At 48.0% G+C, this 18,575-nt stretch overlaps 1 protein-coding gene across 5 annotated transcripts in view; it reads left to right on the top strand.

Moving 5' to 3' along the window:
* The first annotated feature begins 10,750 nt into the window (after positions 1-10,750).
* The window catches only part of COL23A1 (collagen type XXIII alpha 1 chain), a 301,959-nt gene continuing 294,134 nt past the window's right edge, over positions 10,751-18,575 (top strand). For all 5 annotated transcript variants that reach the window (XM_027606800.2, XM_027606799.2, XM_027606798.2 and 2 more), the window contains exon 1: positions 10,751-11,171. In XM_027606800.2, the coding sequence (XP_027462601.1) occupies positions 10,890-11,171 (282 nt within the window). In that variant the 5' untranslated portion in view covers positions 10,751-10,889. The remainder of the gene's footprint in view (positions 11,172-18,575) is intronic.

Raw genomic sequence — 18,575 nt, 5'->3', positions numbered from 1 at the left:
AATCTGGTCAATCCAGACTTTTGGGATATAGGTGATGTGAATACACTTAATTTGAGTCATGTGGGGAAGCTGACTAGTTCTATATTGGTAATTAATTTTTAAAAATATAATGCAATGGGGCACCTGGGTGGCTCAGTCAGTTAAGTATCCACCTTCGGCTTCTGTCATGATCTCAGGGTCCCGGGATCAAGTCCCACATCGGGCTCCCTGTTCAGCGGGGAGTCTGCTTCTCCCTCTCCCTCTGCCCCTCCCCCACTTGTGTGCTCTCCCTCTTTCTCTCAATTGGTCAAACAAACAAAATCTTAAATATGTATATATAATGCAAAAGAATAATGAACCTCTAAGTATAGCCTAGCTTCAAAACACTTTGCAAATTTTGTTTCGTCTCTTCCTCAACCTATTTTCCTATTGTATACAAATGCTGGATACCATATCATTTCACCCATAATATTTCTGTATACCTTTTAACAGATGTTTTTAAAAATACCCTGCCATTATCATACCTAACAAAATAATTCCTTATCTGATATTGAGTCTATTTTTAAAGTTTGTCTTAAGAAAATGTCATTTTATAGTTGGTTGCTTTGAATCAGCGTCCACACATTGCTAATATGTCTTAGGTCCCTTAGAATCATGGTGTGTACCTTTTGCCCCCCACCACCCGCCCATTCTGTTTCTTTGCTAATGAAACTGGCTCATTTGTCTTTAAAGAATTTCCCATATTCAGTATTTCACCAGAGTGGTCCATTTCTCTAGTCCCCACTGATCCTATAAACTTATAGTTGATGAAAGGAATTTTTAAATTTATTTTTTAATTTATTTTATTTGAGAGAGAGAGAGAGAGCATGAGGCGGGGGCAGAGGGAGAGGGAGAAGCAGGCTCCCCACCGAGCAGGGAGCCCGATGCGGGACTCGATCCCAGGACCCTGGGACCATGACCTGAGCCGAAGGCAGACGCTTAACCAACTGAGCCACCCAGGCGCCCCGAAGGGAATTTTTTTAAATAGAATTCCTTCTAGTAAACACAGAAGGGATGTTAGAAAGGCCCTATGTTGCAACTGTTAATGAAATGATCCAGGCAGCAATCATCAGTGGAGGTTAAAACCATCGGGTGAGAAATTGGTGGAGAGCTTTATAATGGAGGGATCAGGCTGAGAGCATGTGAACACAGGGATCAATCTGAACCTCAGACTGACAACGAGATGACGTGCTGATGTGCTTCTGGGGTGACTCAATAGGAAATACACAGCACCTGTGAGGTATCATGGCCTTAAAACCTAGCTCTAATCAAGCCTCCAGGTTGAAATGCCGGAATGTAAAGAAGCTTCCAGCCCTTTGCGTCCTTCGTTTCTCACCTATCGGCTAATTCCTTGGGGTAAGAGTTCAATGAATTGAAAGAGCTCAGACTTCTGGGGCGCCTGGGTGGCTCAGTTGGTTAAACAGCTGCCTTCGGCTCAGGTCGTGATCCCAGGGTCCTGGGATCGAGCCCCGCATCGGGCTCCCTGCTCAGCGGGAAGCCTGCTTCTCCCTCTCCCACTCCCCCTGCTTGTGTTCCCTCTCTCGCTGTGTCTCTCTCTGTCAAATAAATAAATAAAATCTTAAAAAAAAAAAAGAAAGAGCTCAGACTTCTTACCCACATGGTTCCAAGGTCAGTCCCCCATCTTCTCTGTGTTTGGGGAGCAAATGATTTAAAGTAATTTTACCATGTTACTTGGAATTTCTTAGGGTTAATATCTATGCTATCAGGTGATTAAAATCTAGCAGATTACCTGGCATTTAGTGTCCCAGTAAAAAGCAGTTACTTGGTTTTCTGAAAATGTTTTAACCCAGATGACTTTAAATTTTTCTAACAATGTTAATTGTTCCTCTTTATGGCACCAGAAATTACTAAACTATCAAGAATTCTATTTGGGGGGTTGCCTGGGTGGTTCAGTCAGTTAAGCATCTGGCTCTTGATTTCAGCTCAGATCGTGATCTCAGGGTCGTGAGATCGAGCCCCATGTCAGACTACGCTCTCTGTGGGGAGTCTGCTTGGATTCTCTTTCTCCCTCTCCCTCTGCCCCCCCCCCCCACTCTCTCTCTTTCAAATAAATAAATCTTTTTTAAAAAAAGAATTCTGGGGCACCTGGGCGGCTCTCGTCATTAAGCGTCTGCCTTCGGCTCAGGTCATGATCCCAGGGTCCTGGGATCGAACCCCGCATCGGACTCCCTGCTCGGCGGGAAGCCTGCCTCTCCCTCTGCCTCTGCCCCTCCCCCCTGCTCGTGCTCTCTCTCTCTCTCTCAAATAAATAAATTAAAAATATGCACAATCGAGCCCCGCATCGGGCTCCTTGCTCAGCCGGGAGCCTGCTTCTCCCTCTCCCACTCTCCCTGCTTGTGTTCTGTCTCTAGCCGTCTCTGTGTGTCAAATAAATAAAATCTTTAAAAATAATAATAATAAACAAATAAAGGAGTCTATTTTTGATCCCCTAAAGTTGTAGTTTTTATTGTGACATTTCACTGAAATGTCATGGAGAATGGGATTTTCAAAGAAATTTGTTTGTTTTTAACCAATCAAGAATGTCTGTTATTCAGATACATTTTCTGACATTCACTCCTTTCCTGGTTTTAGGTTGGTTTAAATGTCGCAATTTTGGGGGGAAATTATACATCATTACAAGACAGACATAGATTTAATTATGAAGACTTGAAACCACCTGAAAATATCCTTTGAGACAGGCACCTCACAGACTTAGTTCTTTCAGATACTATTAATGGTAGTTACATGTAATGAGATGAATTAAAGATTAATTGTAGATTTGGGGGCATTCCCATGCCCCTCCCCCACCCCATGACTTAAAATGTTTCCCATTAGAAATATAAATGAAATTTATGTTTTTTAAACTTATAAAAATCCAGTGCTTTTATTTATTTTTTAATATTTTATTTATTTGACAGAGAAAGAGCAAGAGAAGGAACACAAGCAGGGGAAGGGGGAGAGGGAGATGCAGGCTTCCCGCTGAGCAGGGAGCCCAACGTGGGGCTCGATCCCAGGACCCTGGGATCATGACCTGAGCCGAAGGCAGACGCTTAACAGCTGAGCCACCCAGGCGCCCCCCAAAAAATCCAGTGCTTTTAAAAGCTACTGGATTTACTCTTAACTAAAGACAACATGGACAGGTATGATTTTGAATGAATGACAAGAACAGGCCTATGTCATTGGTAGAGGAATTTAATTTTAAAAGATCTTACTATTTCTTTTTTATATTTTTAAAATTGCTTCAGAAACATTGACCTTATTTTGTGTGTCTCACAACTGCACATATTAGAATAATCCGGTCAGTGTGGCAATGCTTTTCTGCAGAGGCACACTGGATTCATACCCTGGAATTACTCAGATAGGTGGGCAAGGTACATATCCTCTGCAGTCTCATCTGTGAACTGGGATGCTAATACCTAACTTCCCAAGGGTGATCATGCAGATTAAAAGAAATAATTTACATAAAGTTCTAGTGAATGGTAGCTATTATTTTCATAATTTCTTAATTTATTCCCTATATATATATTTTAAGATTTTACATGAGCAGGGGGAGGGGCAGAGGGAGAGAGAGAATCTCAAGCAGACTCCACGCCCAGTGCAGAGTCCGACTTGGGACTCAATCTTACCACCCTGAGATCATGACCTGAGCCAAAATCAAGAGTCCAGCAGCTTAACAGACTGAGCCACTCAGGCGCCCCCTGTTGGTGACTTATTACCTACAACTCCCCCTGTGTGTGTGTGCGGAGGGGATGTGTTTAGCAATTGCTTTAGAGTTTGTAGATGCATCCTTATCACAATTTGCCTTTAAGTAACATTATACCAGTTCACATATATAGCAAAAGGATCACACACATATTTTTATATATAGATATACAGTAAATTACCATTTCTCCCTTCCTGAGCTTTGTACTCTTGTCATCACACATTTTACTAGCCATATGCTACAACCCCACAATACACTGTTATTTTTGCTTTAAGACCTCAATTATCTTTTAAAGAGATTTAAAGAAGACTTCTTATATTTACCCACAGAGTCACCATTTCCAGAGGTTTTCAAACCCTTATGTAAACCCATATTTCCATCTGTTATGGCTTTTCCTTCCACCTGAATTTCTTCCTTTCACATTTATTTTTATTGTGGGCTGACTGGTAATACATCCTTTTAGCTTTTGGATCAAAGTGTTTGTTGAGACTTTGGTTTCTGAAAGATACTTGCACTGGGTATAGAATTTTGGCTTGACAAAAGATACTGTTCCCCTCTATTCTGGGTTGCACTGTTTCCAGTGGGAAGTCTACTGTTGTGTTGATTCCTCTGTACATGTCTTTTTGTCTGGTTGTTTTTAAGGTTTTTTTCTTTACCATTTCTTTTAAGCAGTTTGATTATGATGTGCTTGGTGGTGTGGTTGTCTTTATGTTCTTTATGCTTGGGTTCCTTAAAATTCTTGGATCTGTGAGTTTATAGTTTTTATCATATTTAGAATTGTTTTTCAGCCATTGGTTATTCAAAAATCTTTTTGGTCCTCTCCCCTGGGGACTCCACTTACTTACTTGAAACTGTCCCAGAGCTTGCTGATGCTCTGCTCATTCCCCCCGCCCCCCTATCTTTTCACCTCTGTTTCATTTTGGATAGTTTCTATAGCTCTGTTTTCAAGTTCATTAATCTTCTGCAGTGTCTAATCTGCCTTTCATCCCATCTGCTGTATTTTTCATATCAAACACTGTCATTTTAATCTCTAGATTTTTGCTTTAGTTCTTTAAAAAGCAAACAAACCTTCCATGTCTCTACTTAACGTGTTCATTCTTTCCTCTTTGTTCCTTGAGCCCATGGAATAAAGTTAGAACTTTTGATATCCTTGTCTGCTAATTCTATCTCATTTTGGGGGCAGTTTTGACTGATTGCTTTTTCTTCTATTATGGGCCATATTTTCTTGCTGCTTTGCATGCCTGGTAATTTTACTTTTTTGTTTTACCTCATTGGATACCGGCTATTTTTATTTTCCTATATAATTGAGCTTTGTTATGAGACATGATTAAGTTACTTGAATCAGCTTGATCTTTTTAGGTTTGAGGTTTAAGCTTGGTTAGGCTGGACCAGAGTAGCATTTGGTGTAGGGCTGGGGTTTTTTTTTTTTTCCCTACTACTGAGGCAAAATCTTTTACTCTATCCAATGCCCTGTGAATGATCAGCTTTTCCTTCCTGGTCCTTTTGTGTGGTTCTTCCTTGGCCTCAGGTAGTTTCCTCACAGATGTGATGATGGTCTCTGTCTTCACTCCTCTAGCCTGCAAATTCTAACCGCCTTGGCTTGCTTGGATGCTCTCTCTCTTCACCCCAGGGTGGCTCTGCCCGGGTCCCCCTCCTGCGCCGTGACCTGAAAACATCTCCCGACAGTAAAATAGTAAAATGAACGGGGCAGTCCTATAGTCCAAGGATCGCTGGCCTTCACTGCCTGGTGTCCAGTGTCTTGGCAACTGCCAACTCATATAGTTTGCCTCACTTCCTAGTTGTTTCAAGCAGAGAAAACCTAGTCTCTGTCAGTATCTCCATCTTATAAACAGGAAAACTGGGGGTCCAAAATAGAAAGTAGCTCGAAGGTACTGGAAGGACCTAGAATCTAGGTGTTAACATCAAGACCTGGTGTTTTCTCCACTGTATCACACCACTTTTTCTATGCAACAATTTCCTCAGGTAATTGAAGCTTAGCCCATTAAGCCGTATAGCATAATTTAAACCATTTTTACTAGTAATTAAACAAAAATGAGGAAGTACCCTTGCCTTCTTAAACAGAGTATTTTGAACATATTTGAACTTTTTTTTAAAGATTTTACTTATTTATTTGAGAGAGAGATAGAGCGAGCACAAGCAGGAGGAGGGGCAGAAGGAGAGGAAGAAGCAGGCTCCCCGCTGAGCAGGGAGCCAGATGTGGGGCTCGATCCCAGGACCCCGGGATCATGACCGGAGCTGAAGGCAGATGCTTAATCCACTAAGCCACCCAGGTGCCCCCTATTTGAACTTTTTCATGATCAACATTACTTATGATCTTCTGCAATGGTTATCAACCCTATCTGACCCAAACAATCTCTTTTTTTAATAAAATATTTTATAATGTCCCTTTTATTCTGGAGAGTCTGTGCCCTTGTCAATCATCAGGCTGGGTTGCTGCACACTGCTGTTCACAGTTACAAGGGGGCAAAGGAGTGTCTCCAGGTGCCTGGCATATTCCTCCCTGCTCCCACTGTATAAAAGCAGCCCTATCTCCTCCTGCTGATCAGGGTCAGTCACCCCCACCAAAATGATGACTCGCTGACTTCAGGTCCCTGGACACAGAACTCAAAGTGCCCTGGGTGGCAGTCATAGCTTATAGTTGAATGGACCCCTGCTGCATCCCCTGGAGAGAGTGTAACCCCTTTGGGAACTAGCATCTCCAACCCTGCAGGACCCACAGTTGGGAGGACAGCAAGTACAAAGTCCCCCAGTGAGTCATGGGGGGTGATGGTGCATGGGGCGACTCTCGCTTCTACTCCTTGGTTCCTACACCCATGTTTTATTGGGAACACAGCATCATATACCACGACCTGAAAGGTGGCCCTGCAGCCTTTTAGAGTACAGGAGCGCCCCCCCCCCCTTTATCCACAGTTTCACGTTCTGGGGTTTTAGTGGTCCACGGTCAACCACAGTCTGGAAGAAGATGATCCTCCTGATGTATCATTGCAAGGTCAATGGCAATGCTACGTCACCACGCCGACATCATTCGCCTCACTTCCTCTCAGCGCGAAAGCATTTTATCATCTCACATCACCACCAAAAAGAAAAAAAAAGGGTGAACACAGTGCAATAAGGTATTTTGAGAGAGACCACATTCACATAAAGTTTATTACAGGATATTGTTATAATTGTTCTATTTTTTATTGTTAATCCCTTACTGTGCCTAATTTATAAATTAAAGTTTATCACAGGAATGTATATGTAAGAGAAAAGTGTAGTATATACGGGATTTGGTACGATCTGCAGTGTCAGGCATCCCCTGGGGGTCTTGGAATGTACCCCCCTCCCCGTGGATAAAGGGGCACTTTATTGCACCTGTATTTTGCCTCTGAATACTATGAGTTGGTTCTTCACCCGTGCCTTCCGGAAGGCAGTTCCAGTGTCCTGTGAGCCTGGCTGCTTCTGGCTGGTGCAGGATGTAATCCGACCCATGAATTCCACGGTCACTGTCAAGTGGGTCCCATGCTCAGATGCTATGTTGTGTGGGATTCCATACCTCTGGATTGGGCTGTCTGTCAGGACAGCAGTACGAACTGAGGCTGTACAGATGGGAGAGACCAGCCGGTACCTGGAATAGCTAGCTATCCCCGGGAGGGGAAAGTGCCGGCCTTTCTGGGATGGAGGGAGTCCAAAGTAGTTGGTTTGCCACCAGGTGGCCAATTGGGCTCCCTGAGGATTAGTACCTGTTGCTGACAGGTTAGCCATGCAGACGCAGCAGTAGCTGTATTGAGCTTGCTAAGTGCTATATGCGTGTTAGGTAATGTGGTGGAGAGTCTCTCTCTCTCTCTCTCTTTTTTCCCTCTGCAGAGCTGCTCTTCATCTCTCTGTCTTTAGCAGGCTCACCTCTTGCACTGCATCATCTGGGCTCCCTGCCCTGTGGGTTTGGTCAGCAGGAGGCAGGAGACCTGGCAGATCAGAGAGCAGGAGGAGCTAAAACTATCCCCCCCCACCCAGCTCCCACTTTCCAACTCGTGCTGTCCCCTAACTGAAGTCCACAGCTCCTCTCGTGCAGACTTTTTATAGCTCCGAGCGTTCATAGGGTCCCCCAGCAGCCCCTTCTCACCCCTTCAGCTGGAATGTAATGCTCCCCACTGTTGCTTCTTCACATCCCCTGTTGGCTTCCCTTTAGCTGGCCCCCTTTGTAAAGAGTCTTTATGTTCAGGCTGTCTGTGGTCTGAGGAGGTGATCTGTTCCTTCTAGAACCCCAACTGACAAAAACAAGATAGAGTATTTTCTTCCTTGGCTTTTAAAGCTGCAGACAGTAAACCTATTTTCACCTTGCCTTAATTCATTTGACAAATATTTACTGAGCATCAGCCATGTGTCAGATCCTGTTCTGTTTTTTGAGAAAACAGTGGTGAGCAAGACAAAGGTCTTGCTAATGAAAAGGTAACTTCAAACAGTGATAAATGGCCTGATCCCCCCGAGTAATCCTTTGGGGGGGGCCAGTGGGCTCAGATGCCTTAGGTTAGGCAGCCTGGGAAGGTCCTTCAGAGCCGGTGAGGTTTGAGAACCTGGGGACCTTGACCTGAAGGAAGAACTTGCTGTTCAAAGATCTGAGAGCAGAATGTTCCAGATAGTGAGGTAGTAGGCGAGGGCAAAGGCCTAACGGATCAATGAGCTTGGCTTTTTTTTTTTTTTTTTTTAGTTTTCATTTAAATTCCAGTTAGTTATCATACAGTGTTATATTAGTTTCAGGTGTACAATATATTCAACACTTCCATACATCACCCGGTGCTCATCACAAGTGCTCTCCTTAATCCCCATCACCAGTTTCCTCCATTCCCCCACCCATCTCCCCTCTAGTATCCATCAGTTTGTTCTCTATAGTTAAGAGTCTGTTTCTTGGTTCATTTCTCTCTCTCTTTCTATCCCCTATGATCGTTTGTTTTGTTTCTTAAGTTCCACATATGAATGAAATCATATGGCATTTGTCTTTCTCTGACTTATTTCACTCAGCATAAGACTCTCTAGCTCCGGGGCGCCTGGGTGGCTCAGTCGGTTGAGCGACTGCCTTCGGCTCGGGTCATGATCCTGGAGTCCCGGGATCGAGTCCCGCGTCGGGCTTCCAGCTCGGCGGGGAGTCTGCTTCTCCCTCTGACCCTCTTCCCTCTCATGCTTTCTATCTCTCATTCTCTCCCTCTCTCAAATAAATAAATAAAATCTTTAAAAAAAAAAAAAAAGACTCTCTAGCTCCATCCATGTCATTGCAAATGGCAAGATATCATTCTTTTTTGTGGCTGAGTAATATTCTATCATATATATATATATATATATATATATATATATATATATATATATTTCCTCTTCCTTATCCATTCAACAGTCGATGGACACTTGGGCTGCCTCCATAATTTGGCTATTGTAGATAATGCTGCTACAAACATGGGGACATGCAGTAACATTAATACAGGTGATGCGCCATTAGCCCATGTGTCTGTAGTAAGACTGAAGTCCCAACCTACAATCTGGCGTTGGCCTCTTCCTGAGTAGACAATCTAGTTTGCTTAGCAAGTACTTTTCAGACGATTTATTGGGCACACGCCGGATTTTAGCATAGCCCCAAGATCTATCTCTGTATAATCACCTAACCATAGCCCAATTTACCTAAGGAAGGTCACAGCTACAAAGTCACAGGGGTAAGACGCCAATCACTTCTGTTTTATTCCAATCTCAGAAGTGGTTTTCAAAACCCTCTGAATTAAGGGAGTAAGGAGGGACATGTCAGCTGGAGGTCCTCAACAGTTTTCAGAGATGAGTAATCTAACCACCGAAATGAATAATCCACAGATACCCAGAGAGCGAGAAGGAAGATGTAACAGGTCTTTTTCTCACCAAAAAAAAAAAGTTGTGGAGTTGCCCAAATCACAAAGATCCAAGCGGGCAGTTAGTTTATGGTTTTATGTGAATATCACAGGCCTTAGTGGAAGTGTTATGGTGAGACCCGTTTTACGATATAAATACACCTGGTAGGAACGAATGTGTGACCAGGCAGAGACCCTGCCTGATTTCCAGCCTTTCTTCCTTTTCTTGGAAAGACCGTGAGGGCCTCTTCATTCTACATTCAGGCTTTCCTACCTGAACCCTGTGAAATAAGTCTGCAGCAGGACCGCGGGATAGGCTCAGTGCGGTGCATACTGGATTATAAGTGTGGGCCGAGCTGGGCTTCCACTGCGGAATTAAGCCATCATCTGAACAAAAGTTGGAGCTCTTTCCCCCCATCTTTTCTATTTGTGATAGTCTCGATTTTCTCAAATGCAAACCCTCTCCAGATCAGCGGCGAGGTCCTACAATTTCTGCTCCCAGGACCACATGTCTGGCACCTAATAAATGGTGAGAGCCCTAAGATTCTTTCTAAGAGGCATCTTTCCGCTTGGCGAGATCACAACCCGGACTGCGTCTCCAAGCGCGAGTGCGCAGAGATCGCTTTCAGCCACCGAGAGGCGCCAGGGCACCATCCAGGCTGGACTCACTAAGTTTTCCACGGGGTTTGAAGTTCTGAACTTTAAAAAAAAAAAAAAAAGTGTCAGGAAGGTGAATTCACAAGTGTAGGGGCATTTCCCACAGGCACGGATGATGCTCCAGCCAGAGGTGGGCTGCAGAAGGCGCCGAGGGTCCGGGCGCACCGCAGTCCTCTCGGGACCGCAGGGAACCTGGGCCTGGGGAACAGCGGAGGTGCGCGCGCGGCAGTGGGGTGCAGCCCGGCGCCGGGGACAGGTGAGGCAGAGGTCCGCGCCGGGCCAGGGGTCGGCCAGGCGCGCGCGCGCGCGGGAGGTGGGGGTGGGGGTTGGGGGGCTCGGAGGAGCCAGCTCCCTTCCCTCCCCCGCCCCTCGCCGCGCGGGGCCGGCCGGGCCGCTCCTCCCCTGGGTGGGTCCCGGCTCCTTTTCTGGCAGGGTCTATTTGCATAGAGGAAACTGCCCAAAGTGGCCGCTGTGGAGAAGCTGGCGGCGGAGAGGGGGGCGTGCGCCGCGCTCCGCTACTGCCCGGAGGCCAAGCCCCGCGCCCGGCCGACCTCGTGCCTCGGGCTCTGCGGCTGGCTCCCCGCGAGCCAGCCCGCGCCGCGGCTCCGCACCGCCCCCCTGGGAGACCCACGCGCGACCCGCGCGCCATGAGCCCGGGCCAGCGCGCCGGCGGCGACGCGCGGAAGGACGGCCCGGCGGGCGGCGGGGGGCGCCCCGCGACGGCGGCCGGGGCCTGGGCGGTGAGCGCGTTGTGCTTGCTGCTCTCCGTGGGCTCGGCGGCCGCCTGCCTGCTGCTGGGCGCCCAGGCGGCCGCGCTGCAGGGCCGGGTGGCGGCGCTCGAGGAGGAGCGGGAGCTGCTGAGGCGCGCGGGGCCGCCGGGCGCCCTGGCCGCCTGGGCCGAGCCGCACCTGGAGCGTCTGCTGCGCGAGGTGAGGGGCGCGGGGGCGGCCGGGGACAGGGGCTGTGCGCGTGGGGCGCGGGCTGTGCGGCCGTGTCCCCGAGGAGGGGTCGCCCGGGGCCTGCGCGTCGAGGGGAAGGCTGCGGGTGCGGGTCCCCGGAGGGGCGGGGGGCGTCCTGCCGTCGCCCGCGTTCCAGGGCGCAGCGGCCGCGGGAAGCGTGAGCTGGAAGGGCCGTTTCGGGAACGAGCAGCGGGGAGGGAGCGGAAAGCCTACGGACTTGGAAACTGACAGACCTGGCGGCGAGTCTCCACGGGGGTGCGCGCTCCGACCGGTCGCCTCCCGCCGGCGCTGAGCGCCTGGCTCCTCGGTGCCGCCGGACGAATGACCAGGCTCGTGTGGGAAGGGTCAGGTGGGTGACTCGCCCCCGGTAGCCTCGCGACCACTGTGCCCCGTGCTGGTGTACCTGGAGAAGCGCGGGCTCCCCAGCAGGCCGGCGGCCAGGGCAGAGGGAAGCCTCGGACGGACGCGACGGCCAGGGCCCTTGCAGGGACCCGGTCAGCCCCACCTTCCCTGTCCACCTCCCTCCGGAAAGGCTTGTTTCCGAGCAGCTCCATCCTGGAGATGCCGTGTTCTGGGGCTCTTCGAGCTGAGTGCGCACCCAGGGCCTACGAAACCTGGTAGGATGAGGGGAAGGAAAAAAAAAGCTCAATTCTGGTTTCAAGCGATGCAGATACTTGCTGAATTTTCTTGCGCTCGTTGGAAGTGCCGTATGAGACACTGTGACACTTCTACTAGGGTTGCGGTTGTGTGTCTTCAAAGCAGACGCCACCCTTGGAGCCGCAAAACCCTCACCATCCATCATGTTCACTGAAAACCTCCACGTTTTGTGCGGCAGTGCCCCTCCCCTTAGAAGTGAGACAGGCAGGTGGACTGGCCAGGGGGTCTCCTGGTTGTGCTCACCTCCCTTGCCTGAGCCACCCTCTTCCTCCTGGGAAAAGCGGATCCCAAGTATCCTGCCCAGAGGCGCATCCTCAATTGTAGCAGGAAAAGCGCCATGGTTTCAAGGTAGAGAGGAGAGGTAGGCCAAGCCTGTTGCTACCGATTCCCCTCAACTGTGGGAGCTGTGATCTTTATTCATGTATCACGCTGTGTATCCGTGGTTGAGTGCCTTTGGACTCTCTGGGGGAATGGGAGAAGATTGCGCCACACCTTCTAGTCCTGGGTACCTGTTCCTTATGACTTTAATTGAAGCCAGCGTTACCTCTCCTCCAGCGTTACCTCCTCCTCCAAACCGTGGTTTGGGGCAGAATAGCTGCTTCGTGAATTGATTTCCTTCTTTTCGTCTTCAAAGTGCCCACAGACTTCGGAAATCTCCCCGGAGCCCCGCTGGCGACTGGTGCTGAAGCTTCCATAATTGCAGCCCATTATCTTTCGCAAATCCCTAGAGACCAGGGTGTTGAATTGATTTATGGAGGCCCAGTAACATTTCTGTTAGTGCAATAACCGGAGCCCTTTCCGAGAGGAGGCCCCTCTTAGTAAAAATAAACCGCAAGCCCGGACCGAGTGAACCAGTAATCCCAGTAAAACCTTTTTACAAGGAATTTGCCAATTGTGTCCAGGTTGATGGTGGTGGGGACAGGGCGGGTGCCCTGGCAAAGCAGCCCCTGCTGAAAAGGGTGGATTCGCAAGTCCTGGACCTTGAGGCTTAAGGATCCGAGGGGAGAGACTGCAGTGGCTTCATTCTGCCCCCCCTTCTGCGACACTGATTTTACCTGGGTGGGACTTCATTTCTCTGTCTCCGGCCGCGTCTCTCTGCTCTTGGTTAGAAAGGCAAAGGGCAAATTTCACATCCGGGGATTTCCACTTGAAATTCACTGCAGCATTCCGCAGACGGGCGTTGAGCACAGGACGTGCGTCCATGGGCAGGTTATACTACCAGCTAACTAAACTTGGCTTAGTTGGGTTAGTTAGTTGAAGAGCGTATGTGCTTGGAGCACAGATTGGAGGGTGGAATGTCAGAGATGCCGTGGTTTAATGCACTTGGATTTGAACTTCTGGCTGTTTGGGGTCCCCTGTGAGAAGCCATCTCTCTCCCAGGGCACCGGTCTAGTCTGTCTGTTCCTGCAACAAGCTGTTCTTCTCACTAATGTCCCTGGACGGGACATGTAAGCCCCTGGCCGAGGTTGGGGGGGAGGGTGTGGGAGGTGCACCTCAAGGAGTTGGTAATTGGCTTTAACCCCTTTTTTTTTTTTTAAGATTTTATTTATTTGACAGAGAGAGAGCCCAAGCAGGAGGAGGGGTAGAGGGAGAGGGAGAAGCAGGCTACTCTCTGAGCAGGGAGCCCAACGCAGGGCTTGATCCCAGGACCCTGGGATCATGACCCGAGGTGAAGGCAGATGCTTACGCGACTGAGCCACCCAGGCACCCGGGGAATTGGCTTTAAATGGATGTGAAGATACTTTTTTTTTTGAACCGTTACATAGGAAGGACAAATAAATACTGAGCTGAAAATCTCTGAAGGGAAGAACATTTGAACTTGAACATGGTTTTCAGCTCCGATTTGTTTTCAGGGAAGCGTCTTTTGAGTCTGTTCCTGAAGTAGTTATGCATGTGAGGGTGCCTTCAGCTGGTCCTTTATCAACAAGCTTGTTTTCTGAGTTTCAGAGGCAGAAACCACATCCAAATTGAGGAAGAGAAATCCTTGCCAACCACAAACAACTTTAATGTCAGAAAAAAAATTACAAAATAAGCCAACAAAAGCCACTGTTAATAGGGGACCCGATGTCTTTGTTCCCTTGGGAACAGAACTGTGACATAATTTTTTGGGGGGGACTGGCTGATGTGCCTGATAATGTAGATACAGAAGCTCCAAAAAAGGAATATTCATGCTAACTTGGGATTACTAAAGACCCTTCCCATGATCCAAAAATGAAAGAAATGGTTTTCATAACATAAAAAAGTCGTTAACGATAGTATCTTCCTTATGACCCGAAAATATAAATGCACAACAAACATCTGATATTATGCTCTTAAGGTACCTTAGATAGGTTGCCGAAGTAATCAACCCCCCCCCCACTCATTACACCTATAATTACAGTATTGCAACAGCTTAAATTTTAGGGTAAATAAAATAGCTTTCATACTCCAGTAACAAATTTAATGCAAGGATTAAAGAAATATTTAGCTGTATTCAGAGGAGAGCATTTCCAGCTTACAATGGATTTATTGTTGGCTCCTGGTCTTCCATTGTCCAGACCAATCAGTTTGGAAACAAGGAAAACTCAGAGACTCAGGGTAAAATTCAATTTCCTCCCCTACCATCAACTACTATATGTATTGGTTAAATTACCGTAAAACCCAGAATCACATGCTGCTTTCTCGGCCTCTGTGGTGGCCTGCCACTTGTCAGGACTGCCCTACGGAGAACATGTTAATAAAGAGCCAGTTTTTGAAACCCGTGGCTCAACAGGACACGGGAGGGTCAATCCTAGCTCCATTTGTTTCCTTGACATTTCCTGGCTCCCAGACCAAAAAGTTTCTTTCTGGTGACTTCCTGGCATGTTTACTTTCTCCCTTTATTCTTTTCTTCTTTTTCTTCTCTTTCTTCTTTTTCTTCTTTCTTCTTCTTCTTCTTCTTCTTCTTCTTCTTCTTCTTCTTCTTCTTCTTCTTCTTCTTCTTTTAATTTTTTGGTGGGGGAGCAATTTGGGGAGCTTTATAAAATAGCAACGTGTTTAGGAAAAGGCAAAAGATTTATGCAATCTGAAGAGAAACCAGAGTATTAAAACATAGCAGTGTGTGGGTGGCTCAGTCAGCTGAGCAACAGACTCTTGGTTTTGGCTCAGGTCATGATCTCAGGGTTGTGAGATTGAGCCCCACGTCAGGCTCCGAGCTCAGCACAGAGTCTGCTTGTCCCTCTCCCTCTGCCCCTCCCCCTGCTCACACATCCTCTCTTTCTCTCTCTCTCTTAAATAAATAAATATTTAAAAAGTAGCAGCATGGGGCGCCTGGGTGGCTCAGTTGTTAAGCATCTGCCTTCAGCTCAGGTCATGATCCCAGGGTCCTGGGATCGAGCCCCGTATCAGGCTCCCTGCTCGGCAGGAAGCCTGCTTCTCCCTCTCCCACTCCCCCTGCTTGTGTTCCCTCTCTCGCTGTGTCTCTGTCAAATAAATAAATAAAATCTTTTAAAAAAAAGTATTCTTTAAAAAAAATAAATTAAAGGGGCGCCTGGGTGGCTCAGTTGGTTAAGCGACTGCCTTCGGCTCAGGTCATGATCCTGGAGTCCCAGAATCGAGTCCCACATCGGGCTCCCTGCTCAGTGGGGAGACTGCTTCTCCCTCTGACCCTCTTCCCTCTCGTGCTCTCTCTCATTCTCTCTCTCTCAAATAAATAAATAAAAAATCTTTAAAAAAGAAAAAAGATTTAAAAAAAATAAAAAAATAAAAAGTAGCAGCATGTTTAGAACGAGCCAACTGTCAGGGCATTTCTTTCGCAAACGTATTTTGGAAATGTTTGAATGGGACCTTTACATACTGGTTTCGAAGGTTTATGGCATGGCTTCTGAGGTTGGGTCATCTGTGAACTGAATGAATTTATCCCAGCAGGCAGAGAAGGGCTCCGGTCCTACCATTTACTAGCTGTGGTAGTAACATCTAACCTCTTCAACCTCTTTCCTAATGTGCAGCTCGCAACTACCTGTGCAGGGACAAGCAAATACAATAATATAGAGGAAGGCGTTGGTCATTAAGTGCGCTTTTGATGGTGAGTAGCGGAATAGCTGAGTGTGGTGCCTTCAACAATACAGTCATTGAATTATCTTGTGTAACCAGAGGAGCCTGGAAGTTAGTCGGCAGTTCTGAGTTAGTTCAGTGAGTCGGCCACCAGTGGGTCCGGGTCAGTGTCTGCCAGTCTCTTGGCTTTTCCTCATGGTGTCAAGATGGCTGCTGCAGCTCCAAGCTTATATCTTCATACAAGAGTAACCGAGGTAGAAGGGAAGGAGGCAGGAGAAAGAGTCCTCTTCTCAAGAGACTTTCTCTTTTGTTTGAGTCAGAGGGGGGAAGCTCCCAGCACCTCTCAGAAGACTCCCCGTATGGCCACCGAGCAGAGCCAGCGCCCACAATTGCCATCATCCTGTCACTGGCAAGGGTAACGGGCTTGCCACAGGAGGCTTGGACCAATCTTGATTTCTCCCCTGGGGCTGGGCACGTTGCCACTGGAAGAGAATGGCGGCTTTGTTAGGAAGGAGGACTGGGAATGTTTTGGGGAACAACCAGCAGTGTCAGGTGGGGGCTGTAGAAGGTGACCCCAGAGGAGGACGGGGGTGTGTGGGCGGGGGGGGGGGGGCAGTCATCCACTGGTCTCCCACAGTTTTCATAACCACACCCGCTTTGGGAACATTCCTCAGCCACAGAATTTCTGTTTCCCTTGGGGTCCCGTCTCCACCTCTGCCCCCAGCCAGAGTCAAAGGCAAGGTTGGTGCATTTGGGGATTCTCTCTGGCACAACCCCATTCTTGGCAGTTTATGGTCTTTAACCCTTCAGTGGCTGCTGTTCTGACCCCACAGTGGGGAAGTGGAAATACCTGTATCACCCTGCAGTAGGTGGAGGAGGCTGGTGAGGCTGGCGGAACTGGCTCAGCCAGTCCGAGGACAAGAGCAGTACACCCCGACTCCTGTATGGAGCCCTGCGCCCATTAGGTATGTGCCCAGACAGCTCTCCTCTTCGTCCTCCCTTACCCCAGCCGTGGGTCTCTGTGGCTTTTCTCAGCAGCCATATGTCACCATGGCCCCCTGATTCCCTTCCAGAGCATGTGCAGTTGCAACCATGGTCCCCAGAACAGGATGTCCCCTGTACCCTCAAGAGCATCATCTCATTAGATGCAGCCTTTCTCCATGTCTTTGGACTCGTGCACCTTCAAATAACAGTGACGGGACCCCAGCTCAGACTGGCTTTAATTAGAAGGGGAATTTATCAGGGCGCCTGGGGGGCTCCGTCGGTTAAGCGTCCCAGTCTTGATCTCAGCTCAGGTCTTGATCGCAGGGTGGTGAGTTCGAGCCCCGCGTTAGGGCACTGATCCCATCATGAGGCTCCACACTCGTGTCCTTCTCGCCTCCCAAAGGCCCCACCTGCTAACACCATCACACTGGGGATTAGGTTTCAACACAGGGGTGAGCTCTGGGCACTGGATCCCCTGCCCTTCACCCTCAGGGCCCCACAGGCTTTTGGTATAATCCTATACCTTCAGAGAAGCCAAATCCTCTACCAGATTTCTACACGTTTCTCCCTTTCCCCCAATGAATTCTATCTCCGACCATGAGGCATTGGTAGGTGTTGCTAGGAAATTGCGTTCTTCCAAACCTGCTGTTTGCGGGGCAGGGGCAGACCCTTTTTTTTGTCTTTGCCCCTTGCCGTGCTCACCGGCTCTCCAGCTCCCACTGCTGCTGAGCTGTGGCCACCTCCTTATCCAGGATGTTAGACCCAGTATTGGGCAATAGCATGCCAGTTTGGCTACCCTTCCCTTTCCTCCTTTTCTTAAAAACAAAACAACAAAAAAACCCAAAGTGTGTGTTGCTCTAACATGATTCATGTTATTGATAACCCCACCGCCCTAAAACAAGGACTATTTAACATTTTGCATAATCTCGTCCAGTCCTTAATCCTCGGACAGATTTACACCCACCCCATGCTAACCATAGAGCGTGCACCATGTATACCTTGCTTGTGTGCATTCCGACCTTACATCAAAAATGTTTTTCCAGGGGCTGCACAATCTTTCACAGCTGCATCTGACCCTATCAATGGAATCTGCGTCTTTCTGTCCACCCAGAATCTAGGCCTCCTCCACATTTTTGTTGGCACAGAAAATGGCGCAGCCAGTGGCATCCTGGGGCAAGTGTCTTCCTTCTGTTATTCTCTAGGATGTAAGTAACTGCCTAAAGAGGAACGTCTTTAGGGCTTTGTTTTTTGTTTCGATTTTAGAATATCCAGGTTTGTCAAGGCCAGGCTCGTTTATCCGCCTGTGGTATCCCAAAACCGTACCCTTGTGAAGTCAGTTTTCTGATGGACAGGGTGGAGTCCGTCTGTCTTCCGGTTGGATTTTTAATTTCAGTTGGATTTGTTGTTGTTGAAAGCAAAAGGCAACTGATAACAAAGAAAGCCTTAAAACGAGATCCAGAAACAGTGACGATTCATCTCAGAATCATGCTCCTGTTTTGGTTTGGTGCCGTCGACCCCTTTCTGGAACAGCTTTTTGGAAATACCAGGCATCGCGCCCACTGCGCGCCCGTGACATCTTTCTAAGTCCGTGAACAAATGTAATTTGGTTTTGGGAGTGCTCTCTGGAGGCCACACACGCCCTCTAGCTCCTTCCTCATTCGATTTTCTCCCACGTGTCGGATCAGGATTAATCTTTAATTTTTTTTTTAAAGATTTTATTTA

The sequence above is a fragment of the Zalophus californianus genome, chromosome 5, assembly GCF_009762305.2.
Source record: "Zalophus californianus isolate mZalCal1 chromosome 5, mZalCal1.pri.v2, whole genome shotgun sequence".
Lineage (NCBI taxonomy): Eukaryota > Metazoa > Chordata > Mammalia > Carnivora > Otariidae > Zalophus > Zalophus californianus.
The sequence above is the reverse complement of the archived record's forward strand: the minus strand, read 5'-3'. Positions and strand labels throughout refer to the sequence as shown.